The 26,780-nt window shown below is 35.7% G+C and overlaps 6 protein-coding genes across 6 annotated transcripts; 4 read left to right on the forward strand and 2 right to left on the reverse strand.

Moving 5' to 3' along the window:
• Nucleotides 1–7,854: 7,854 nt before the first annotated feature.
• On the reverse strand, nt 7,855–9,453 carry MRS44_017369 (uncharacterized protein; the record flags this gene model as incomplete). Its single annotated transcript, XM_065617782.1, has 2 exons — nt 7,855–9,285; nt 9,340–9,453. 2 exons carry the CDS (start codon nt 9,451–9,453, stop codon nt 7,855–7,857), a joined length of 1,545 nt encoding a protein of 514 aa, XP_065473854.1.
• Nucleotides 9,454–10,179: 726 nt separating this feature from the next.
• MRS44_017370 (uncharacterized protein) lies at nt 10,180–11,835 on the forward strand (the record flags this gene model as incomplete). The annotated part of the gene is made up of 1 exon (XM_065617783.1): nt 10,180–11,835. One exon carries the CDS (start codon nt 10,180–10,182, stop codon nt 11,833–11,835), a length of 1,656 nt encoding a protein of 551 aa, XP_065473855.1.
• Nucleotides 11,836–16,301: 4,466 nt separating this feature from the next.
• Nucleotides 16,302–18,508, forward strand: MRS44_017371 (uncharacterized protein; the record flags this gene model as incomplete). The annotated part of the gene is made up of 5 exons (XM_046284383.2): nt 16,302–16,595; nt 16,870–16,951; nt 17,305–17,363; nt 17,705–18,117; nt 18,190–18,508. 5 exons carry the CDS (start codon nt 16,302–16,304, stop codon nt 18,506–18,508), a joined length of 1,167 nt encoding a protein of 388 aa, XP_046124952.2.
• Nucleotides 18,509–18,912: 404 nt separating this feature from the next.
• MRS44_017372 (uncharacterized protein) lies at nt 18,913–20,268 on the forward strand (the record flags this gene model as incomplete). Its single annotated transcript, XM_046277828.2, has 1 exon — nt 18,913–20,268. One exon carries the CDS (start codon nt 18,913–18,915, stop codon nt 20,266–20,268), a length of 1,356 nt encoding a protein of 451 aa, XP_046124951.2.
• Nucleotides 20,269–20,408: 140 nt separating this feature from the next.
• MRS44_017373 (uncharacterized protein) lies at nt 20,409–21,281 on the reverse strand (the record flags this gene model as incomplete). The annotated part of the gene is made up of 1 exon (XM_046282845.2): nt 20,409–21,281. One exon carries the CDS (start codon nt 21,279–21,281, stop codon nt 20,409–20,411), a length of 873 nt encoding a protein of 290 aa, XP_046124950.2.
• Nucleotides 21,282–22,518: 1,237 nt separating this feature from the next.
• Nucleotides 22,519–23,271, forward strand: MRS44_017374 (uncharacterized protein; the record flags this gene model as incomplete). Its single annotated transcript, XM_046282844.2, has 1 exon — nt 22,519–23,271. The coding sequence occupies one exon, from the start codon at nt 22,519–22,521 to the stop codon at nt 23,269–23,271; it is 753 nt and encodes a 250-aa protein (XP_046124949.2).
• Between the last annotated feature and the right edge of the window lie 3,509 nt (nt 23,272–26,780).

Here is a 26,780-nt window from a genome sequence, read left to right on the forward strand (position 1 = left end):
CCCGGACTGCTCGAAGGAGTGACGATGGTCTTGTCCGCATACATCAACCTGTGCCTGTAACCGTGCTGATCCACATCTTACTCACCCATCCATCAGTACGTCGATCCTGATATGGTTCATGCTCACAAAACAGACTGGCTCCGACAATCCCACCCACGTTGGCCAAGAGCCGGTCACGAGGGATCAATCTTTCACTTCAACACCCCTTCGCCATACAAGTAATATCAGAGATGGGCGATCATTCGCAGCACTCGAATTGTCGGCAGGTGCTCTTGAAGCTCTGTAGACATCACGAGCCTGGAAACTGTCGAAACCACCGTAGAGGCATAACAAGAACTGGGTCGTGCGGTGGTTGTGGTGATCAGAACGGATCGGTTTATGGCCCAGCCCTCACTGACCATCCGTTTAGTTGGAGTTTTACCAAACGATCTAACTGAGTAGAACCACCCTCTCGACCGCCATTTTCCTCTATATCTCGCAGAATTTTATCGATGTAATCTCCTGCTGCAGAGAGGTACAGAATGTGGGTAATTGCATTGTGCATGGTAAGTAGGCGAGACGAAGGAGGGCCTATACTCTGGGTTTCTCTGACATAGAGCGTTCGAGTAATAGGTAGACCCCCTAGGAGCCCCATTGGGAGGAAGATATCGATTCGCTAAGTATGCGGTTGCTATGATATTTTGGTAGTCGTTGAGGTGATAAGCGTGATAAGATGGCAGAATTACCTAAGAGGCTAATCTGGTAGGATGAAGGCGGTCAAGGGTGGCAGCCTGATTCATGTGATAACTTCACATTCACGTTAAAAACCTACTATATAACCCACCACCCACTCTTCCTATTACTCCTCTCCACATCCCGAACGCAAGGTTAAAATAAATAACCTTATAGATTAAATACTCTCTATTAAGTCTAAAGATAATAGTATTCTTTATAAAATATAGTAACACATATAATAAGCGAGCGTCGCAGACAAGTGAGCGTCGCACTTAGATTTTAACCTATAAAGTATATTTCAAAAAATTCTTAAAAAACTAATTTAGTCTTAAAATAGCTATAATTTAAAAGTTTAGTAAATAATATAATTAGCTATTATTTAAAATTTTCTTATATTTTTTAAAAACCTCTTAATAAGCTAGTTTTTAAAAAACCTCTTTACACTATATAATTAGTAATTTATATATAAAGGGATTTTATTAAAATTATATAGAAAATATAATATAGTTTCCTTACTTATTAGATAATAATAAATATTTTTTTTAGATTTTTATATATTTTATAGCGCGTTTTAAAAAAATAAAAATTAGCTATTTATATTAAATTAGTAGCATAGTAGGCAATAAGGGAAGCGCTACTAACTAAAGTAGCGCGCTATGCTTTTTAGCCTAGTGGTTACTTCTAATAATTTATTACTATATAGTATAGTGCGATGCTTACTTAATTATGATACTCGCTTATTATATATATTAATATAATAATCACGTAATTTATATTATAATACTTATTTTAAAAATTAATAAAATCTTTATTTAAAATTTTTATAAATAATTATTAATAATAAAAAAATAAAAAAATTAAAAAAATTTTAAATATGAAATTTTTTTTTATAATATTAAAGTATTATATATTATTAATTATATTAAAAAAATTTATATTTTATAAACTTTTAATAATAAAAAGAATTATATTAATAAATTATATTTAAAATAAAATAATTAATAATAATACTTTAATATAATATACTTAATAAGTAAATAAGCTAAATAAATAAATAAATTACTTTTTTTTACCCCTTTAAATAAAAATTATAATAAAAATATTATAAATTATTTAATTAATTAAAATTACTTATTATATTTATCCCTAGATATCTTAATTATTACTTAATAAATCTTTATATTATACCTAGGCTTATTATATATATTATAGCGCTAAATACCTAATTTAATTAATTTTCCTTAATTATTATTCCTTAATAATTTAGTTATTACTTATATATTTATATTAATATAATTAATTACTTATTTTCCCTTTTTTATTATTATAACCTCTTTTTTTTTATAATTTAATCCTTTTTATCTTTTTATATTAACTTAATATTTTATTTACCTCTTAAAGATCTTTAACCTTAATAATTAATAAGATAATCTTATATATAATAGCTTTTATTTCTTTTATAAGAGACTATAGAGCTTTAAGAATTAATTCTAAAGAGTTATTTTATTATGTTTTAATTTATTTTTTAAGGTATTTAAACTAAGATCTAGCTTTAAGTATAATCTTCAAGGTCCTTAAGACCTAAAAGATAAAAGGTTTAGCCTGTTTATTAATAAATATTAAAATCTATAGTTATATATTAAGCTTTAAGATTATAATTTTTAAGTTAAAAAAAATAAAATTAATTATTTTAAAAGCCCTCTTAATATTTATTTTTATTATAATAGTCTTATATATAATATAAAAGGCTAAAAAAATCTTAATTTTTAAAATATAAATTATAAAATATTTAATTAATTATTTTATTTTTTAATTATAAGTTTATTTTAATATATTAAAGTATTTAATATTAAGAAATTATAATAAATAAAATAAATAAAATAATATATAAAATTAAATAATTTTCTTTTTTTATACTATTTCTTAAATTTAATAAAATAATAATTTTTATAATTATTAAAAATTAAAAGATAATAAAAACTCATTAATTAATTAATTATATATTAATTAAAGTATTTAAGCTAATTAAAATCAATCTTATTATTAATTTAGCTATTTTAAGTTATTATAATAGCTTAATTATATAAGAAGTTATTTTTTTAATATTAATTAGCGAGGTAATATTAGCTTATATTAATAATAAATAATTAAATTACTTAGTCTTTTATATTAATTACTTAAATAATTATAATTTATTTTTAATTTTTAGGCTATATTAATTTTAATTTTAAATATCTTTTTCTACTTATAATACTTATTTTACTTATAATTATATTTATAAGAAAATTAATCTTATTAAAATTATAAATATTATTTAATTAAATGTTATACTTTATAATTATATTTATTATAAGCTAAAATTAATTATAGATAATTATTAGATTTTTTACTTAGATTTTTAATAATTATATTTATACAAAAAATATATTTTAAGGTCTAAGTATTATTTAATAAAATTATAAGCTTAATATATATTAATTAATAATATATTATTATAAATAAGTAATTAATTAATTATTTCTTTTATAATATAAAGCTAAGAAAGTAATCCTCGCGAATTTAAATTAAAAATAAATAAAGATTTCTTTTTTTAAATCTAATAATTTATATAAATTAAGGATAAAATTATATTAAGATTAAATATTATTTTAATAATAATATAAGGTATAATAACTAACTTAGTAAACCCTTTTAATTAATTAAAGCTTTAAACTTAAGTTATTTTAAAAGGCTTAAAATATAAAAAGTAATTTAGTCTTATAATTACTAAATAATATATTAAATAATTATAAATTAATTAATAAAATACAAAAAATAAAAATTAAGGGATTTTTAATATACTTACTTATTTAATATATTCATTATATAACGTACTTAATAAGCGAGTATAACAAACAAGCGAGCGTAATAGCATACTATGCACCCAGAATTAACCTACCCTAGATAACTTAACTTTCTCTATAAAATAGCAAGAAACTTATAAAAAGCATTTTTATAAAGCTAAACTTATAAATAATCTAAAATTAATTCTTATATATTTTTAAAAAATCCCTTTATAAAGAAATAGCTAAGTATATAGTGCGAATTTGCTATTTTCTATACTACCTTATAAGGAATTTAATTAGATTTTTTTAAAAATCAATATAAGATAATATACTATATAATAGGTATAATAGTAAGTTTATGCCTATTTTAAGCTATATTTTAAATTTTAAACGTTTTTTTAATTTCCTCTTTTAAAGTAGAAATACCTCTGTCTTACTCGCTTGTCTGTTATACTCGCTTATTAAATACGTTATATATATTAATTTTAATTAATTATTATTATTTTATTACTTTATGCTACTAAAAATAAGAATTAAAGTATCTTAATTAATATCTTAGTAATTTTAATAATAAAGGCTCTATACTTAAAGCCTAAGGTCTTAATAGGCTTAAAATAATAAGGTTTATTTATATACTTATTAATAGCTTTAATAACACGCTAAAACTAGCTCTATTAATAATAAATAACTTATATCTTAATTAGCTAAAATAATTAAAATCCCCTTTATATAATAACTCCCCTCTAATATTAACCTTTTAATTATTTTTAATATTTTTATAAAAAGAGATTTAATTATAATTAATAATAATTATAATTAATTAATTAATTAATTTATAATTAGCTAATTAATTAATAATATATTAATAAGATTATAATAGCTTTCTATAAAGACCTTTAATTAATAAATTAAAATAATATAGCTAATACCTATTAATATACCTTCTTATATAACTAAGATAACCTTACTAAAGAGGTCTATAAGCTTTATAGAGGCGCAAAAAGTATTTATAATAGGCTATGAAAAATAATATTATATAGAGCTATTTAGAGTATTATAATAGGTATGCGGCTTATTAAATAAAAGGTTTAAGTTAAACTTATAATCTTTAGCTATAATTGTTTTTTTTTATTTAGCTTTTTTTTACTTAGTTATAACATAAATAATTAATTTAATTTTATTAAAAAAGAGCTTTTTTTATTAAAAGCCCTTAAAAAGAAGCTAAAAAAATATAAGTATTTTACTTAGAAAAAAATTAGTTTTTTTAATAACTTAAGAGATAATAAAAATATATACTTATATAAAGCATAGCTTATAACTCTTATTATTAATATTAATACTTTTTATAATATTAAATAAAAAGATTAAAAAAGTCTTATTATAATTAACTAAGATTTAGCTATATAGTTATAAATATAATATTAAGAAATAAAAGTTCTTAGTATTATAGGTTTTAAAGGGATTAATTCTTAGAGTTAGTATTAGAGTTTTATAAACTTAAAAAGTATTAGCGCTAAGGCTTAGTATTAAACTTAGTAATAAATAAAAGTCTATAAGTTTAATTAATTAAATCTATTTAATTAAATATATAATATATATATCTTAGCTTATATAAATATATAAATAATAATAATTTTAATAATAATTTTAATAATAATAATTAATTATTATATTTAATAAAAAATCTCTTATAATAAGTTTTATTTATATTATAATAATACCTTTTAAGAGTTATTTTATAAATAATTTTTATATCTTATTATTAAATAATATATTTAAAGAAAATATAAAATACCTTTTATAATAAATAAAAAATAAAATAATTATTCTTAGACTTTATTTTACTTAAAATAGGGATTAAAGTATCTTAATTAATATCTTAATAATTTTAATAATAAAGGCTCTATGCCTAAAGCCTAAGGTCTTAATAGGCTTAAATTAATATAGTTTATCTATATAATTATTAATAGCTTTAATAATACGCTAAAACTAGTTTTATTTATAATAAATAAGTTATATCTTAATTAGCTAAAAAGGTTAAAATCCCCTTTATATAATAGCTCTCTCCTCTAATATTAACCTTTTAATTATCCTTATAATTCTTAATTACTTAAAGAAGCTAAAATTATTTTTATTATCCTTATTAAAGGAGGTTTAATTATAACTAATAATAACTAATTAATTAATTAATCTATAATTAGCTAACTAATTAATAATATATTAATAATAAGATTATAATAGCTACTTTCTATAAAGACCTTTAATTAAATAATTAAAGTAATATAATTAATACCTATTAATATAACTTTTAATATAACTAAGATAACCTTACCGAGGCGGTCTATAAGCTTTATAAGGGCATTAAAAATACCTATAATAAGCTATAAAAAATAATATTAAATAGAGCCCTTTAAAGTATTAAGTTAAGTATAAAGCTTAGCTAATTAATATAAATTAAACTCGCGATCTTTAATTATAATATCTTTCTTTTTTTTTTTAATCTTTTTTTACTTAATTATAATATTAATAAAAGGTTTAATTTTATTAAAAAAGAGCTTTTCTTATTAAAGGCTTTTAAAAGAAAACTAAAAGAAAGGGAAGATCTTATTAGCGGAAATATTATATTCCTCGAGGACTTATAAGATAATAACAAATATAAAGTATAGCTTATAACCCTCGTTATTAGTATTAATACCTTTTATAATACTAAATAAGAAGATTAAAAAAGTCTTATAGCTAGCTAGGATCTAGCTATATAGCTATAAGCGTAACTATGTTAGGAAATAGAGGTTATTAGCGTTATAGGTTTACTTAGAGGGATTGGTTCTTAGAGTTAGCGTCAGAGTTTAAACCTAAAAAGTATTAGCGCTAGACTTAGCGGTAAATAAAGGTCTATAAGTTTAATTAATTAAACCTATCTAGTTAAATATATAATATATATATCTTAGCTTATATAAATATATAAATAATAGTAATTTTAATAATAAAAAAAAATAAAATAATATTTCTAATATTTTTATTAAAAAATATTAATTTAAGAGGTTAAATAATTTTATTAATATTTCTTATAAATATTATTCTTAGACTTTATTTTATTTAAAATAGGAATTAAAATATCTTAATTAATATCTTAATAATTTTAATAATAAAGGCTTTATACTTAAAGCCTAAGGTCTTAATAAGTATAAATTAATAAGGTTTATTTATATAATTATTAATAACTTTAATAATATATTAAAATTAGCTTTATTTATAATAAATAAATTATATCTTAACTAGCTAAAGAGATTAAAATCCCTTTTATATAATAGCTCTTCTCTCTAATATTAATTTTTTAATTATACTTATAATTCTTAATTACTTAAAAAAGCTAAAATCTAAAAAATTATACTTTTATTATCCTTATTAAAAGAGGTTTAATTATAATTAATAATAATAAATTAATTAACTAATTTATAATTAATTAATTAATTAATAAGATATTAATAATAAAATTATAATAGCTTTTTATAAAGACTTTTAATTAAATAATTAAAAGAATATAATTAATATCTATTAATATAACTTTTAATATAATTAAAATAACTTTATTAAAGTAATTTATAAGCTTTATAAAATTATTAAAAATATTTATAATAAGCTATAAAAAATAATATTAAATAAAGCCTTTTAAAGTATTAAATTAAATATAAAGCTTAGTTAATTAATATAAATTAAACTTATAATCTTTAATTATAATATCTTTTTTTTTCTTAGTCTTTTTTTATTTAGTTATAATATTAATAAATAATTTAATTTTATTAAAAAAAAGCTTTTCTTATTAAAGGCTCTTAAAAAAAAGCTAAAAAAAAGGGAATATCTTATTAATAGAGATATTATATTCCTTAAGAACTTATAAAATAATAATTAATATAAAGTATAGCTTATAACCCTTATTATTAATATTAATACCTTATATAATATTAAATAAAAAGATTAAAGAAATTAACTAGCTAAGATTTAACTATATAGCTATAAGCGTAATATTAAGAAATAGAGGTTATTAGTGTTATAGGTTTATTTAGAGGGATTAGTTCTTAGAGTTAGTATTAGAGTTTAAACCTATAAAGTATTAGCGCTAGACTTAGTAGTAAATAAAGGTCTATAGGTTTAATTAATTAAACCTATCTAGTTAAATATATAATATATATATCTTAGGTTATATAAATAACGTACTCCACAAGCGAGCCGACCGCACAAGCGAAGCGATCAAAAATCATAACCATCAATAAAAATCATCAAATAAAAACACAACAAAGCCTCTGATTAATTAAAATCAATCATTATACTCTTCTCCAGACATCGCAACAACTATCTGACATGTTCTTGCGTTATGACCCGTCTTGCCGCATGTTCCACAACGCCTTTCCTTCGATCGCGCCGACTCTCCTTGACCACTACTTCTCGACGATTCGGCCACTCCCTGCGTATCAACAGCTACCTGATCAATTGCTTCCCTACCCTCATCTACAGTCATCTTCCCTCTATTTTGCAGGCGGGTTCTTTTTGCTCTGCGCCGCTTGCTAAGGGCCTCATTTGACTGTCGAAGGATCTGGTTCTCAGACTTTAATAATGCCATCTGATGCATTATTGCCTTCGTTCCCTTAGAAAATGACTCAAGTGCCTCAAGAATAGATGCCGGGGAGCTGCTCTGGTGCCTTCTAATTCGTCTTTTGAGGTATTCAGACTGAGAGCCAGCCTCAAGGACGGTCTTTGGCGTCTTTGAGACCCAAGGGTTGGGGAGGCTCGCTTCCTCCTCAACAGGTGTTGGAGTCCGTAGCTGCACATCAAGCTTTGATATGACACTTTCCGGGTCTAAAGGAACAAGCCCGGCTCCTCTAAAACCCCCCTTGATATTGCTTTCTGTCATAGCGGCTTCGTGGGCAGCATAAAAGGCCGGAAAGAAGTCAGTCTTGGAAATGTGGGTTATAGAGCATCTCATCAGATGCTCTATTTGCAGACCGTAGGCCTTTTTGAGCGGTCCAAAGCACCCGACGTCAAGAGGCTGGAGCAGATGAGATGAATGAGGCGGCATACAAAGCGTGATAATGTTGTTTTCCTCGCAATATGTCTCGAAGTCAGTCGAGTGGTGGCTTTCGTGGCCATCGAGGATCAGAAGACGATAGCCACCGGTTGATCGGGCCTTTGTGTGCCGATCAAAGTGCTTTAGCCACTCAAGGCCCGTCTCGTTGTCGGTCCAGCCATTTTTAGTCGTGGCAATAGCCCAATCGCCCGGGAGGTTGCTTTCTTGGTACCAACTGGCGAGGTGATATTGGCCCGCAACCACGATGAACGGCTGGATCGCCCAGCCTTCCGCATTGATCGCCTGGATGACTGTAACCCATTCCCGGTTTCCAGGCTGGACTGATTTCGGTCTTCCACGCCTTTCCGCGCCTGTGACAACCATTCCGCTTGCGATCAGGCCCATTATAAAGCCAGTCTCATCAAAGTTGTAGATATCAGCTAGGTTGATGCCATATTTCGCGATTGTGTTCTTCACGAGCGCAAACCATTCGCGAATAAGGGTCGGATCTTCGCATTTAGCTCTCTGATAATCGTATTTACGATTAAAACGCGTCTTGAGCTCTTGGTGTCGCTTGACAAAGTTAGAAGCCCAGTTCTTTCCGACAGGTGATGCATCGCGGTCGGCGAGCAGTCGGTTGGCCATTTCTTCTACACCGCGGAGTCGGGGGAAACCCGCGCGAATCTAGGTCGAGAATATACTGAACAATGATCTGTTCCTCTAGATCAGACAGTTTACGTGAGTTCGGTATGATATCGCATCGAGCAGGAATGCCGTTAAGTCGACCATGAAGAGTAGTATAACGGACATTATAGATCCTTGCAGCGGGCCGGATACGTAGTTTTGGGTCATTTTGAAGGGCTTGAAGAGCAAGAATGATATTTGCCTCATTATTTAATTGTGACATATTTCGTGGTTGAGAAATAATTGATCAAATGAAAAGAGGAGAGGTTGAGGGATTTTTGATCGCTTCGCTTGTGCGGTCGGCTCGCTTGTGGAGTACGTTATATAAATAATAATAATTTTAATAATAATTTTAATAATAACTCTTATAAATATAATTAATAAAAGTATTACTTATTATAATAATTATTAATTAATTTAAGCTTAGAGTTAATTTATAAGAGCTTATAGCTATTAAACCTTAGTAGTTATTTTAATAATACTTAGTAATATATTATAAACTAGAGGTTAATTAATAAAAGTATTATTTAATATATTAATAATAATATAATATTACTTAAGGTAATATAATTAATTTTTTAAATAAGAGTTATTAATATATAATAATTATATAAGTCCTTAGGGGAATAAATTAATTATATTAGTTTATATTAATAAAAGGGATATTATTATTATTTTAAGTAAGATATAACTTATATCTAATAATATACTTAAAGGTATTAAATATAACTAAGTTATATTAATAGCTAAGGTAATTAATATATAAGGAAATATAATAAATATATTTTATATACTAACGTACTTGATAAGCAAGCGCCGCAGTCAAGCAAGCGCCGCACTTTTCTACCTTACACCTAACCTTTCATTTAATCAATTGATTCTCAACAACCCAATATGTCAGCTACTACTATTGAAGCTAGAACCCTTCTTGCCCTTCAGGCCCTTCAAAATAACCCAAAACTAAGCATCCGACGCGCCGCAAGCACCTATACAGTCGATGAGCGACGACTACGTCGCCGCCAGCAAGGCATCCAATCTCGACGCGATACCATCCAGAAATCGCGCAAGCTATCCGATCTAGAGGAAGAGATCCTTATTCACTTCATTCTCGATCTGGATTCGCGAGGATTCCCCCCTAGGCTTCGTGGTGTAAAAGAAATGGCTGATCAATTGCTTGCCGACCGCGACGCGTCACCAGTTGGCACGCGTTGGGCTCATAACTTCGTTAAGCGGCACCCAGACCTCAAGACGCGTTTCTTTCGTAAATACGACTACCAGAGAGCTAAATGCGAAGACCCAATAATTATCCGCAACTGGTTTAGGCTCGTGGGGAATACAATCGCGAAGTACGGCATCCGATCAGATGATCTCTATAACTTTGACGAGACTGGCTTTCTTATGGGCATGATTGCAAGCGGAATGGTCGTCACAGGTTCAGAAAGGCGTTCAAAGCCGAAATCAGTGCAGCCTGGAAACCGGGAATGGATTACGGTCATTCAAGCGATCAATGCGGAAGGCCAGGCGATCCAGCCGTTTATCATTGGCGCGGGCCAATATCACCTCGCCAACTGGTACCGAGAAAGCAACCTCCCGGGCGATTGGGTTATTGCAACGACCCAAAATGGCTGGACCGATAATGAGACCGGTCTAGAGTGGCTAAAGCACTTTGACCGGTGTACAGCCAAGCGATCAAATAGTCGCTATCGTCTCTTAATCCTCGATGGCCACGAAAGTCACCACTCCATCGAATTCGAGAGATATTGCGAGGAAAAGAAGATTATCCGGCTTTGTATGCCGCCTCATTCCTCCCATTTGCTCCAGCCCCTTGACGTCGGGTGCTTTAGCGTGCTGAAGAAGGCTTATGGTCAAGAAATAGAGCGTCTGATCAGATGCTCTATAACCCACGTTTCAAAGACCGAGTTCTTTCCGGCCTTCTACGCCGCACACGAGGCCACTATGACGGAAAGAAATATCAAGGGGGCTTTTAAAGGAGCTGGCCTTGTTCCTCTTGACCCAGAAACTGTGGTCTCGAAGCTTGATGTTCAGCTACGGACGCCAACGCCGGTTAAGGAGGCAGCTAAACCGTCGACCCCTTGGGCTTCAAGGACCCCAAAGACCGTGATTGAGGCCGGATCTCAGTCTGAATACCTCGAAAGGCGGATCAGAAGGCATCAAAGTAGCTCGCCAGAGTCAATCTTAGAGGCTCTACAGTCTCTTACAAAGGGGACAAAGGCTGTTATGCATCAGGTTACCTTATTGACGGCTGAGGTCAGAGACCTTCGAGAGGCGAATGAGATATTAAGCCGGCGCCGGAGGGCAAAAAGGACTAGACTGCAGAAAAGAGGGGTGATGACAGTAGAGGAAGGAAGGCAAGCAATTGATCAAATGGATGTGGATGCGCAGGTAGTGGGTGAATCGTCGAGGAGTGGTAGTCAACGAAGGTCGGCGCGACCGGGTATTCGGCGTTGTGGTGTCTGCGGCAAGCCCGGCCATAATGCAAGGACGTGTCAGGTAGTGATTGAGACGTCTGGGGAAGAGTATAGTGAGTAGTTTTAACTAATTAAATGGTTTATGGTATTTTTATCGCGATAACTCTAGAGGGGGTTAAAAAAAGTGCGGCGCTTGCTTGACTGCGGCGCTTGCTTATCAAGTACGTTAATTAATTAAGTTATTAAGTTAATTTTCTTTATATAATTCCACTTAGACTTCCTTTTTAAGATTATTAAAGAAAAATAATATTAGGGGTTCTTAATCTTAGTTAAGCTTTAAGGTAAATTAAAGGTATTTTATTTTATATTTAAAGGCTAAGCGGGTTTATTAAAGTGCCTTAATCTCTCTTTTAGCTTATGCTTTTTTATTAATTATTCTAAATACTTATTAAAATATAGCCTTAAAGGTCTTAAAGCTTAAATAGAGGTTAATAGTCCTAGGTAAGAGTTTAGCGAAGGGGGTAATAAGGTATTCCTTTATAATAAGTTTAAACTAGGCTATAGTATACTTAGTAAGTTACCCCGTAGTATATTAAACCTTACTAGACGCTAAGTTAAACTATATTAAATAATAGGTTATAAAGGCATATAGCTATATAAGAAATATAAGTAGCTTATAGGCGGTTTTATTAAATTTCTCTAGGGGGTCTAGCTTTAAGATTTCTCTTATATCTTTACCTCTTATAGTAATAATTACTATATTATTAACTTCCTAGATATTATTTATATACTAGGTATTTTATACCCTCTATATTTTACTTATTCTTTTAATAAGTTTATATATAATATCTATTTTAGTGCTTATAGTAGTAATCTATGCGCGGAGTTATTTAATATCTTCCTCGTTATTATCTTTATCCTCTATATCTTTATTAATTAAAGTAGCTTATATAGATATAGCAAGTAAGTAATTAATAGGTAAAACTTATTAGTAGTTATTAGCGGGAATTACCTAAGTAGCTATTATATTTAATATTATTTAAGGTAATATAAGTAATCTATTAAATAAGAGCTATTAATATATAATAGTTATATATATTCCTAAGGGATAAACTAGTTATACTAGGTTTATATTAGTAGGGGATTAAGCGTATTATCTTAAATAGGGTATAAATTATATCTAGTAATATACTTAAGGGTATTAAGTATAACTAAGTTATATTAATAGCTAAGGTAATTATTATATAAAAGAATATAATAAGTATATCTTATATACTTCTTATAATATAATAGCTTAAGATAAATTATATCTTATAAGGCCTAAGCTATTATAATCTATCTAGCTAGATCAAAGAGGATTATAGCCTACGAGGCGTAATTTGTTTTAATCTATATATAATTAGTTGGCTAATATGGGTCCTTCTTATTACGTGGCCTGAGGTTATCTTGGGTCGTGATAGGTAATACTTAATAATTAATAAAGTTATTTTTTAATTATTAAAGCTAATAAGTTATAATTTAGCTAATTTTTTTAATTTAATTTTTATATTTAATTAATTAAGTAATATAAGTAATTATATATTAAATATAATATATATAATAAGTAAGTATTATAATTATATAAATATTATAAAAATCTTAACCTTAGGGATAAAAATTAAAAAAAAAATATTATAAATTATTTAATTAATTAAAATTAATTATTATATTTTTTCTTAAAAATCTTAATTATTATTTAATAAGTCCTTATATTATACTTAGGCTTATTATAAATCTTATAGCGCTAAATATTAGGTTTAATTAACCTTTTTTAATTATTATTTCTTAATAATTTAGCTATTATTTATATATTTATATTTCTTTAATTAATTACTTATTTTTTTTCTTTTATTATTATTACCTCTTTTTTTTATAATTTAATCTTTTTTATTTTTTAATATTAACTTAATATCTTATTTATTTCTTAAAAGTCTTTAATCTTAGCTATTAATAAAATCACTTAATATATAATAGCTTTTATCTTTTTTATAAGAGATTATAAAGCCTCTAAGATTAATTTTAATAAGCTATTTTAATATTTTTTAATTTACCTTTTAAGGTATTTAAACTAAGATCTAGCCTTAATTATAATCTTTAAGGTCCTTAAAACCTAAAGGGTTAATAATTTAATTACCTCCTTAATTAATATTAGTATTTATAGTTAAATATTAAGCTTTAAGACTATAATTTCTAGGTTAAGAGAAATAAGTCTAGTTTTTTTAAAAGCTCTCTTAATATTTTATTTTATTATAATAGCTTTATATATAATATAAAAGGCTAAAAAAAACTTAGTCTTTAAAATATAAATTATAAAATATTTAATTAAATATTTCTTAATTATAAGCCTTTTTTAATATATTAAAATACTTAATATTAAGGGGCTAAAATAAATAAAGGAAATAAAATAATATATAAAATTAAATAATTTTTTTTTCTTATAATATCTCTTAAATTTAATAAAATAATAACTTTTATAATTCTTAAGAATTAAAAAATAATAATACTTATTTAATTACTTATTTATATATTAAGTAAGGTATTTTAATTATTTAAGACTAATTTTATTATTTATTTAATTATTTTAAGTTATTATAATAACTTAATTACTTAAGAGGTTATTTTCTTAATATTAATTAATAAGGTAATACTAGCCTATACTAATAATAAATAATTATATTACTTAGCCTTTTATATTAATTATTTAAATAATTATAATTTATTTTTAATTTCTAAGTTATATTAATTTCAGCTTTAAATACCTTTTTAAACTTATAATAATTATTTTACTTATAATTATATTTATAAAAAAGCTAGTCTTATTAAAGTTATAAATATTATTTAATTAGATATTATACTTTATAATTATATTTATTATAAGCTAAAATTAATTATAAATAATAATTAAATTTTTATACTTAGCTCTTTAATAATTATATTTATAAAAAAAATATATCTTAAGGTTTAAATATTATTTAATAAAATTATAAGCCTAATATATATTAATTAATAATATATCTTAGTTAATAAGTAATTAATTAGTTATTTCTTTTATATTATATAGCTATAAGAGAAGTCCTTATAAGTCTAAGTTAAGAATAAAATAAATAAGGATTTATTCTTTTAGATTAAATAGCTATTATAATTTTTAAATAATATTATATTAAAATTAAATATTATATTATTAATAATATAAGGTATAATAATAAACCTTATAAATAGTTATAGCTTATTAAATACTTAACTTAGGGTTATTTTATATAGCCTAAAGGGTAAGAAATATCTTAGCCTTATTAAAAGCTTATAATATACTAAGTAATTAAGAAATAATTAATTAAATAAAAAAGAAATAAGTTAAGGATTTTTATAATACTTATATAACTATATATTACTTACTTATTATATATATTATTAATTATATACTTTTATTTTTAATCTTTTAAGTTATTTTTTATTTTTTTAAGAGTCTCTTAAAGTAATTCTTTTAATATATAAATTTATAAGCCTTTTTTAAGTTATTTTTATTAATTAATGTAAAAATATTATATATTATTTTTTTTTAAAAAAATCTTTTAAGATTACTAAAAGCTTATTTTATATTTATAATTATAAGAATTATTATAAATTTCTTTTTTTTATATTATTTCTTTTTTTTATATTATAAATAAGGATTTATTTTTTAAAAAATATTAAATAAAATACTTTATAAAAATCTAATAATTATTAATTTATTTTTTTAAGTTTTTTAAAATTTATATTTTTTATTTTTTTTAATTATTTTATATTACTTTATAATTTATCTATTAAGAGCTTATTAATAGATTAAGTAGTTTTAATAAGGCTTTATTAAGTAATTTTTATATACTTTTTAAGTCTTTTATTTTTTTTTATTATAATTAAAGAAACTTTTTTATATAAAGATTTTATTTAATTTGTAAGTATATTATTAATTAAATAATAATAATATATAAAGAGCTTATTTATTATTTTAAGGATATAATCTTAAACCCTTATAATTCTTTTTTATAGTTTTTATACTTAGGTAAGAAATATTTATAAAGGGTTTATAAGGAGTTATAAGTCTATAGATTAATTACTAAGAGGTATAAGATTTTATTAGCTTTTTAGCTATTATTTATATTAGCCCTAAGAAATAGATTTTTTTCTTAAAAGGTAATATTTAAGCCTTATATTAAGGGGATTTAATAACTATCCCAACCTTAATAATATGGTATCAGGAGCATTGGCGGCTAAATTCCCGGGATCTGGCCAGACCTTTGTAGCGGCGAATCGCATCTTTGTCTAGGAGGGTATCCATGATACTTTTGTCAGAGAATTTTCCAAGGCAGTGGCCAAGTTCAAAGTAGGGCATGGTTTTGGCCAAGCAGTGACACATGGTCCAGCCATAAGCATTCGTGCTGTGGAAAGGATGGAAATTCACGTCCAAGACGCGGTGGCCAAAGGCGCCGAGGTGATAGTTGGCGGAGCGAGGCTGCCGCACCTAGGGCCTAACTTTTTTGCTCCTACTGTGCTCAAAGGGATGAAGCCCAAATGTTTCGAGAGGAGACATTTGGTCCCGTGGCGGGGACATACTCATTCTCGACCGAGGAGGAGGTGCTTGAACTAGCCAACGACACCCAGGTGGGCCTTGCGGGTTACGTTTTCAGTCGCGACATGGATCGAATTCACCGCGTGTCCGAGGCTCTAGATGTTGGCATGGTGGGAGTTAACACCGGTGTCATCAGCGATGCCGCAGTACCATTTGGGGGTGTAAGAGAGTCTGGGTTTGGGAGGGAAGGGTCCAAATATGGTGTGGAGGATTACACGGTCTTGAAGACGATGGTGGTGCGAACAAAATAGGCTCAGGATCCTTCGTAATGAATACCTATGTAAAGTCAAAAATCGATTCTCAGTCCTACTACGCTGCGTAAACAAGCCATAAACTCTGATAGTATTAAAATCTGTACGACTAACACCAAAAACCTATCAATTTTTCGTCACTATCGGCTTCTCTACCTTCATTTTATTCCCTCTCAAACCAGGTCATCCGACTATATACACATCTTGCTTCACTCATCGTACAACTTCGCTACCAATGCGCAACTGTGCTTGTCCACAGATTTCCTCAGGCGACGAAGACGTTCCTCATCCAACAAAATCGACCGGGGATACTCCTGAGGCCTTCCCTCACCCAATAATAGGTAGGATATCATCTCGGCAGTACGGAAAGCCTTGGTCATACAATTTGACCCAGTTTAGAAGACAAACTAAGCAATGTGCAAGGTAACTCTCTACTCTCATTTATCTTGCCTGAAACGGTACAGGCTCCTGATCTGGGGACGCAATTTGGGTGGGCTCGGATTTTGCCTTGAAGTTCCATACTAGCATATTAAACACATGACTAGGAATTCCGCAGTGCGGGGTCCCCAGAAAATGTGACCCCGGGAATTCATTCAGGGTGGCCTGCTACAAGGGGCTAATAAGTGCACCGTCGGGAGCTCGCTTCTAGCTTCTTCTCCATCTGACTCGCCTCATAACTTGCATTGACATCCAGATTCCGCTCGGCAGTTCCCTTTCAAGATGAAGTGCGAACAGTGTGGGGTTCAAGCTGTGGTAGATAAGTAGATAGGTACTTTACCCTAATACTGTAGATCCAAATCTCTAACTAGTCCATTATCAATCTGGGGTAGGTAACATTCCACCCCGTTGTCTTGCCACTTGACGCCGTAGTCCCAAGCGAGCGGGTGCATGTCCCCCCATACTAACCCATTTAAGACGAAGTGCGAGGAAGCAATCCACCACCCCTGATAATGCTCATCCAAGCTGCCTCCGCTTGACATCTGCCTCGCCAGTTCCGGTTAAACGGCACAGAGAACCAAAGAGAGAATTCATCATAACTACCCACAATTTTCCTTACAACAACCACTCTCAATCATCTCCTCTCGCTCACCCAGTCGACATTCGCTGCTACTGGCCTCGATGCAGTAGTGCGCCTTTCGGAAGAAACTAAGAATCCTAAGAAGACCATCCCGCTGGTCCTGTCCCTCTCTGTGGCGATATCCACCGCCATGTCGTTCGGATTTGGCGTCTTTCTGTTGTGCTCTATGGGGAGATTCGACAAACTGGTCAACACTACCCTCGGAGCAGTGTACTTGCAGCTCTACGTCAATGCAATAGGCCTCAAAGCCGGACTAGCCGTGGCCACGACAATCATGGTGCTGCTTGCTATCTTTGTGGCGTCGCAGGTGATGACAGCCTCCTCGCGTCTCATTTGGGCCATGGCGCGGCAGCAGGGTGTGCCCTTCTCGGTCTACTTCGCACATGTAGAACCCAAGATTGACGTCCCTCTTCGTGCCTTGGTGGCCTCGTTCGTGGCCACATTGCTACTAGGGCTCCTCTAATTGGCCGGTGATTTGGCCTGGAATGCTATCGCGTCCAGTGTCGCAATCTCATATCAGCTCGGCTTCATTGCACCCATTGTAGTTTTGCTCTGTCGCGGCCGGTCGATTCTGCCCGACCGCTATTTTGACATTGGCAAGGTGTCATGGATTGGGTACTCGCTCAATATCATCGCAGTAGCTTGGGGAATTTTCATCAGTGTTATCTCTCTATTTCCGATCTATCTGCCAGTTACTGGAGATACCATGAATTACTCCATTATCGTGTTTGGTATCTGGGGGCTCGTGGTTGGTGTCTATTGGGTTGTTAGTGGTTCTGGTCAGTTCATCTTTGATGTTATTGATGCAACAGCTGTCTAAGTTAGCGACGCTATAAGCACGCACCTCAGTTTTTAATTGATGAACGTAATAAAAGTCACGTTCGGCCATTCGTCAACCTTGGTCTCTTACTATCGGCAATGCGTGAGGAGATGTTGAGGTGCAAAAATTCAGCATTATTTTCAACTTTTTTTTTTCTTTTTCTTTTCTTTTCTTTTTTTTTTTGGATCACAAGGTATGCTCAATGCCCAAGAGATCGAGCACATGAGTACGCCTTTTTGGGAGGGGAGGAGGGTTGTGATATTATATAGGCCACCACTCTTTACACCATTACAATAATAAGGTCTAGAGCGAGCGGTAATACGTTAATCCGTGCCAAGTCGTGCAAGGCGCCAAGGCCCCTCACTTCAGGTCCAAGTTGGACCGTCCAACTCTCCCATGTCCAAATGAGCAAGAGATTACGCCCACCCCCTGGATCCAGGTCTGGGTCCAGATCCTTAAAGAAGCGTACTGGCTGCGAGCAATGCAAACGCCGAAAAGTCAAGTGCGATGAGCAGCAGCCCTCTTGCTCTCGATGCGTTGCCCGCGGTGAGGTTTGCACGGGGAATTTCCACTTTGACACTTGGCAAATCGAAAGGCCTTGGATCACAGCTACCAACTCTTCAACTCCTGGGCCGGCCCTCGAAGATGACACGCTCCGATATTGGTACGACACGGCCTGCCTCATCATGGCCATGTTCCCGCCGCCCACAAATCCACTGTCGTATCCCCTGGCAAGATATTTACAGCGGTCAAGAGCTCTACGCCAAGCGATTCAGAGCGTGTCCAGTGCTCATCGCCATGGCTTTTCCCCGAATGGCCTCAGCTACGCGTTGAATCAGAGGAACTTGGCTATCGTATCTCTTCAGGGAGAGATCACCCGCATACAATCAGCCAGTTCTAATCGACAGACTCTGCTGCGGACCTTGACCTTGTCATCGCTCATTCTTTGCATTTCATCCAGTTGGTTGGACCATTCAGGTCGGGATTATGGTGGTGAGTTCCTGATAGGCGTCCGCAGGGTAATGCCCCTTATCTTGGACGGGGAGCTTACCGACGCATTCGCGTTTTACATCCTCGGATTGTTCTTATACTGCGAGTGCTTTTCATCCTATTTGGTTCCCGCCTCACAACAGCTGCCAGCCGACGAGGCAGTTTTACGCGCCGCCGGGCGGGCACCATTCAGCACCACAGTTCATCCCGTCACCGCAGTCGCTACGACGCTGTGTCCCATCCTCACCGAGATCGGATACTACTACCGTCGGGTGGTTGAGGGACAAGGCCGCTCGTCCGATCATGAACGACACTTGAGGCGACGACTCTTGGACTGGGAACCCCCAACGGGGAGCCCTGATGAACCCTGGCTCCTTCAACTTGCGGAAGGCTACAGGGACATCGGCGACATCATGTTGTATCAGGCCCAGCGCATCTCTACTCCGATCGACCCCGTGGATGCTTCGATCCTCATGGAGAAGGTACTTGGCATTATGGACACGATAAAAAATCTCCCACAAAATGACACCGTTATTAACTGGATGGGCCCGCTATTGCTCATTGTAGGGTCGGAACTCCCAGCAGCTTTCACGCAGCAGCGACTTCTGGTGAAGCGCTCAGGTTCCCACTTGGTATCTATCTCACGTATTCCGGTCTATGCAACGAGTGCAGGTCTCATTGAACAGATTTGGTCACTTCGTGATCAGGGTGAGCAGGTCTCCTGGCTTGAGGTGATGGTTGGGCGCGGTCTTGCGCTCGGGTTAGGGTGACAGACTATGCAGTACGTAGATACGGCAGGTAGGTACTATATAGTACCCAGCAAGATAGCAACGAGGTGTGTGTATTAATTGACCAGGTCGTGACAAATAATAAGATATAGATATCTATTTTGCTCCTCCGAACCCTGGGATCAGGGCAGGCCCCCGCTGCTTCCATTCTTCGCTGGCGTCTTCAGTCGCTGCACCAGCGTCGGCTCAGGGTCGTGCTCTTCGTCCTCCATATATGTCCATTCAATTCCAACCTTGAAATTTCGGAGGTCGTCATAGTGACGACCGACAAGGTAGGGCAAGTAGGCATCGGTGACGCCCAGGTTGTAGTCGGCGACAACAGTATAATCGGAGCGGCCGGAGACGTAGGTAAAATCGCTGATGGACTTGATGGGGATGCTGTGCAGTGGATCAGACGAAGTCCCGCGGACCGTGATTCGGCCGCTCCCGACAGACCAGCGGGTGTCGTACTCGACAACCTTCAGCTGATTGACCTTGGGCTCCCACTGGAGCCCTTTGCCCATGGAGTGAGGGTAGGCCTTGATTTCATAGGCCGTGTTCTCTCGTACACGAGGAGGTTGGTCGTCGCCAAACTCGCCCTGGAGCTCGATGAGGCGGATGCCGTTGCGCTCGGCCACGGCATAACGGTAGTTGCCGGACCGCCAGATCTTACAAGTGCCCGTGTTCTTGACCTCTCCCCAGACCTCGCGGCCCCAGGTGACGGGCATATCGCCGCTGACGATAAGCTCAAGCAGGTAGGTGCCAGTTTGGCCCTTGAACTTAACGTCTATCGAGACTATGGCGCAGTCAAACTCGCCGCAGAGCTTGCTCTCAAAGGTGCCGACGCTGATATGGCCGGTAGGCGAGTCGCCAGGTTCAAAGTTGGGGGGCAGCACGCTCTTAATGAACTCGGGTGTGGTCGTAAAGTCGAGAGCAATGAGCTCCTGAGAGAAGCGAGGGTCGGAAGAGAGGCGCTGGAAGGCCTCGACCTCTTCGGGGGTAGCGACAAATGACATGGTAGCGATGAGGTGCTGCGAAGATGGCGATGGAAATGGGGGTACAAGTCGGAGAGAAAATGATATAAGGGGACCGGGAAGAGGCCGTATTTATCTTGTCTGGTCGACCACCTTCGTCCTACCTCCTTCCCATGATGCTGCGAGAAAACTTTTCAAGTCCCGAAAGCGTACAGTAGCTAGCTGCTCCATCGCCGACAACCAGCCTCCATGGCGGGGTACTTGACTACGTGCAGGCACCCAAACTGTACTCGTCCCGCTGCTATAGCGCTAATAGATGATATGCGAGAATTAGTGGCCCTGTTGATGTTCCATGATAGATTCAGTGCGTTGATTGAGAGATGTCTCGTACGAGCTGGATGCCTTGGCGCGGCTAAGGAGATGGATGCCGAAGGTCAGCATTGATTGTCCAGTCAGATGCCTGCACCTCGCAGTTCCCCTGAATCAGGAAATTACCCCCAACCTCCTTGGACCCGCCGAAACGCGGGGTGATTCTGGGAATCATCTTATCTACAGTAGATATCGCAGTATCGTGCGGGGAAGATCCGGAGCCAAGGTGCCCTCGCACTCTGGCCTGAAGTGGTATAGCTGATAATTATTAACAGATATCGATTATGGAGAGTATACCTCGGAGTTTAGCTCTTTGCAGTCAAGTATGCATGCTGTCTCCCCTCCTTTAACCCGAGCTTCTGGTTCAGCTATACTTCGTATCTTGCTTCGTCACGGTCACCTGCAAACTCTGGGGTATCGCAAACTCGCCGCCCATATCCCCTGTCGTTTGATTAAGCTGTATCTTGAACATCATCTTCAGCCCATCACTTTCTGGCCAACACTCGAGCAGCCCCCCGGCCTACTTAAAACCTTGCCCTGGCCTCGCCTTTGACACTCTCAATCTCACCTTCTCAGCTATCATCTCTCTTGCTCATCCATTCTCTTCCTCCCTAACAGTTCTCTTTGACTCAACGTGTCTTGATCTTGTCAATCTGTCTTCCATCTTCACTTCTCCACCTTCGCACCACTTGCTAACTCCTACGACTACCAATGCCGACAATGTCCAGGGACACGGCGACGTTGACATCCAAGCGCGACTTGGAACGCAGCAATCATGTCGACGAACCTACTGAAGGCCAGGTCATTGACACACAACGGATGCATGACGAGCCATTCACCATCTGGACTGCCATGGGTCTTGGGTATTCTATAACGAACACAGCTGTCGGCATGATAGTCGGGCTTGGCAATGCCTTACCTTTTGGTGGCCCCCCCCGTCTTATTCTGGGGCTTCCTGGTAATGGCATTTTCGGGGCTCTGCATTGCTGTTAGCCTCGGCGAGCTGGCCTCTGCCTTACCCCATTCTGGAGGGCAATACTACTGGGTCGGAAAACTCGGGCCTCCGTCATGCCGTCGATTCTTGTCATTCATGATTGGCATCGTCAGCTGGGCCAGTGGTCTCTGCGTCACAGCTTCAGTCAGCCTCGTTGTGACCCAGATCATCCTTTCTATGATCTCCATGACCCATCCGTCATTCGAGCCTGAACCCTGGGTGACCTTCGTCGGCTACCAGATCATTAACCTGGCGGCATTTGGATTCAACTTCTTCGAGCACAGCCTGCCATGGGTCAGCCGGTCTCTACTCATTTTCACGCCCGCCATGCTGTTCGCTGTCTTTGTCTCCTGCCTGGCGGGAGGTTCACACAAGCAGGGAGCTCATATGGTCTTCCTCGACATTCCCAACATTTCCGGCTGGCCGAACAGCATCGCTTTCCTGATCGGCTTAAATCCTAGCGCATGGTCATTTTCCTGCCTTGATGCCATCACCCATCTTGCCGATGAGATTCCCCAACCGCGCAAGAATATCCCCAAGGCCCTTTTGTGCACTGTAGCACTGGGCTTCTGCACAGGGCTGCCTATTGTCCTTGCGTTTGCCTTCTCGGTCCAGGACCTCGATGCCGCCCTTTCAGCAACCGTTCCCTCGCTAGAGATCTTCCGTTAGATTTACAACAGTAAGGCAGCCGCTATCGCCCTGTAGGCGTTCGTTACCGCCTCGGCCTTTGGGGCCGTAATTGGTTGCCATACTTGGCAGACTCGAATGGCCTGGTCTTTTAGCCGAGACCGCGGGTTTCCCTTTCATAGCTATATTAGTCGCATCGTAAGGGCCCCTTACGACGCACCTATTTGGGCCCACCTGTGGTCCAATCTCTGGGTCGTCATCTTGGGCTGTCTGTACCTGGCCTCGAAACTGGCTTTCAACTCACTCGTGGCGGGTGGTATCCTATTCCAGTACATTTCCTATTCAGGCAGTATTTTAGGTCTGCTCTATTCTGGACGATCCAAGGTGGCACCGGGCCCCTTCTGGTTTCCTGTCCTTGGATACTTCACCAATTTATTCACTCTGGCCTGGTCCTTGGCCGCCCTCGTGTTTTTCTGTTTTCCTTATTATATCCCTGCCGTCGCTGATGAGATGAATTATGTATCTGTGGTTCTGAGGGTTGTCGGCGTATATGCACTGGTCTTTTGGTTTGCGCACGGGAGAAACGCGTTCAAACTAGCTGATCCTGAGATGTACGATTGAGTTAGGTGAGGTATGAAGGAACACTGTACCTGAAGGGTAGGAGATCCTTTTGGAAGACGCACCATGTATGAGTGATTGAGGACTGGTGGTGGTTATTTCGTATCCGTACATCTTTCTTGCCTTCCCTTGACATTGGACTATATTGCCTCTGTTGTTATAATCACGGACTTTTCGTCGCACCCGTCGCCCTTGAAACTGCACTGCTTTGCTCTGGAACCTGTTTCTAAGCCCTTCTTCAACTTTAACAGACTTATCAGTGGTGCCTTTCGGGTCTGGGTTAGTACGTATATGACAACTACACACTATAGAGCCTGTGACAATCTCTCTTTGGAGAAAGTTGCCGAGTCACAGAAGGTCGGAGTAGATCGGGAACCAACGTTGATTACTCCCCCTCTTTCGTGAACTTGGTCACGCTTCCGATCGCCTGGATCCCAAACCGAAGTAGACCAGTTGAGTTCAATATGATAGGGTCATCCAGCGCCATCTCATGTCCAGTAAGGATATTTCTAGAGGACACAATGAGGGGGGTTTAACAACACTCTGGAGCCAGGGGGGCTCGGGAAGGTATGCCGTCGGAGTCTCCACGATTCAAAGCACGAAACGTTGAGTGGCTCATAGAAGGGCCAAAGATTGGTCAATAGCTAGTCGAACGAACACTACGATTGAACATATATAACCTTTTCAAGGGTCTCTGCGGAATCTGGCATGGTAGACTGACAGGCTGTGTCTCGTATGATATTCAAGGACCAAGAGATACACCAAGAGAATTAAACCATAGTGTGTCTTTTGATCAGAGGCCAGAAACTTCCAGCGACTGCTCAGTCAGCGCTAGGTAAGTATTGTGCAGATCGCCTGCTCCCACGAAGACAATGCATGTTGATCATTAGGTGAGGAATTGGGCGTAAAGATAGTTACAAGGCCAGGAGAGGTGGCTGCAGTGGCGGCGGTGACAGCGGGCCGTGAACATGGGTGACAGATGACGAGGACAAGGTGACACTCCCCATTAGGGCAGACAGATTGGGTGGCCGTAAATCTCAACGAGAGCACATCGGCTTAGCGCTGGGCTTTGACCAAGCGAAAAAGGCTGTTTCAGTTCGTCGTATAAAAGAAAGCTATCAAAGTCCAAAATGCATTGCCCACAAGAGGACGGTTAGTCAGTTTCGCCTCACTATCAAGTGTCCTGAAATCGCTAGCGATTCCACTCCATATATACCTACTCGAACTTACACCCAGGATTCTAGCCCTCATCAAAGTGGGTGCGAGAACCATTGTGGCTTCGTCTTCATCTTGACCTAGAGGTCTATCAACCCCTCGATGGTTGACAAGCAAGCTAATCGAGGAAACATGGCGAGCGAGAAACAACAAGTGAAGCTTTTTCTTGAAACCACCGTCCTCCAGGATAAGAGTAACAGAATTTGGCTTCGCAGGGCCGCACGATTCTCACTCACTTCCATCTGGCCACCGAAGCAAAACAAGCTATTTTCATCCAAATCCCTTCCATGACTGGAAGAAATTTTACTCGCCAAAAGACAGTAGCTGCCTATCTCTCCGCTCGAAGCGGCCTCTACTCATCTCTCTTTCTCTGACTATACGCAGCTGTGACCATGCCGCTGGTTCTGAGTAACCCATGATTTGGTCGTATTGTGCCCGATGACTCCCCTCGGAGACGTCATTGAGACTAACACTCACTTGGTTGTGGTAGCTATTCTTTTACTGGCTGCATTCCAAAGAGAATCGGCAGACATAGAATCTGATCCCTCTTAAGGGCTGAATCTAACCAAGTCAGTCGGGAACTGACGGTTAGGCAGGAGGGAATACTCGCAACCGGTCTCTAGGATTTAAGCGTAGAAATGGGAAGAGACATAGGACTATGGATTTTGTTAGTGTGATGGATCTCGGGTTTGGTGACAGATTAACTGACACAGCTTACTTGAAGGCTGGAGTGGATTTGGGGGCTGCGGGAATTATCCTATTACTTTATGCCACCCAAATGGGGATCAAAGTATCTCAATCAATATCTCAGTAATTTCAACAACAAAGGCTCCATGCCCAAAGCCTGAGGTCTCAATGTGCTGCGAGCGTTAAATCCCATAGGAGGAATGCAGCCATCAACCATGTAAGCATTCAGCCCGTTATTGGTGAGACAGAGCTCCGATTCAGCTTTAACATGTGTCATTGAGGGAAGCTTAACGGGCATGATAGAAGTGCTGAGAGCACCCACTAGTACGCGAGTCCTGCTTGGAAGAAGGAGAATACCCCGTATGGGCGCAGGCTTTTCTTTGGTGTAAACATAGACATCGCGCAAGAGGTTGCATTTGAGTGATAGTATGAGTCAGTCGTAATTCCCACAGATTTATGCATTGTCGCTGTTGATAAGAGCGACGGTCTAGACAGTCCAGGGACAGTTGGTACGATGGGCTGAATCTCTGCCTGCCCTAGTTGATCTGGCCTCCTGTCGGTGCCACTGATAGACCAAATGGGAAGGGTATCGTAAGAGAATGAATCGTTGGAGAAAAGATGTCGTATCTATGGTAGACTTGAAGAGAACTCGCGTCTGTTAAAATCTAAGCTGACAATAGATAGACTCGACGATGTAGGGAGAGCGGGCGGTAGGTGGGAGGAGGTTGCAGATCAAGTTTTCCAGTCCGAGACACAGGGAAGGCCACCACGTGAACGATGGAGGATGAGGCACCTCCATGCGGGAGGGTCATAGAATAGCCAGCGCTTGGTGGTAGCCTATGGCCATGTCTTGAACCGCCTTTTGTCCCTGTGTGGCATCTGCCTTGCACCCAACGCCCACCCCTTTCCGGGTTCTAGGTTCCCTTCGCCACTTCCATTAATTGGGGATCGAACGCCTAAAACTGAGCTTTCTAGGCCCATTGACGTTGCATGTTCTCCGTGTATGGCCAATAGGTGCCGAGACGGTCCAA

This window comes from Fusarium solani, assembly GCF_023522795.1.
Source record: "Fusarium solani strain SB1 chromosome Unknown bctg00000013, whole genome shotgun sequence".
Lineage (NCBI taxonomy): Eukaryota > Fungi > Ascomycota > Sordariomycetes > Hypocreales > Nectriaceae > Fusarium > Fusarium solani.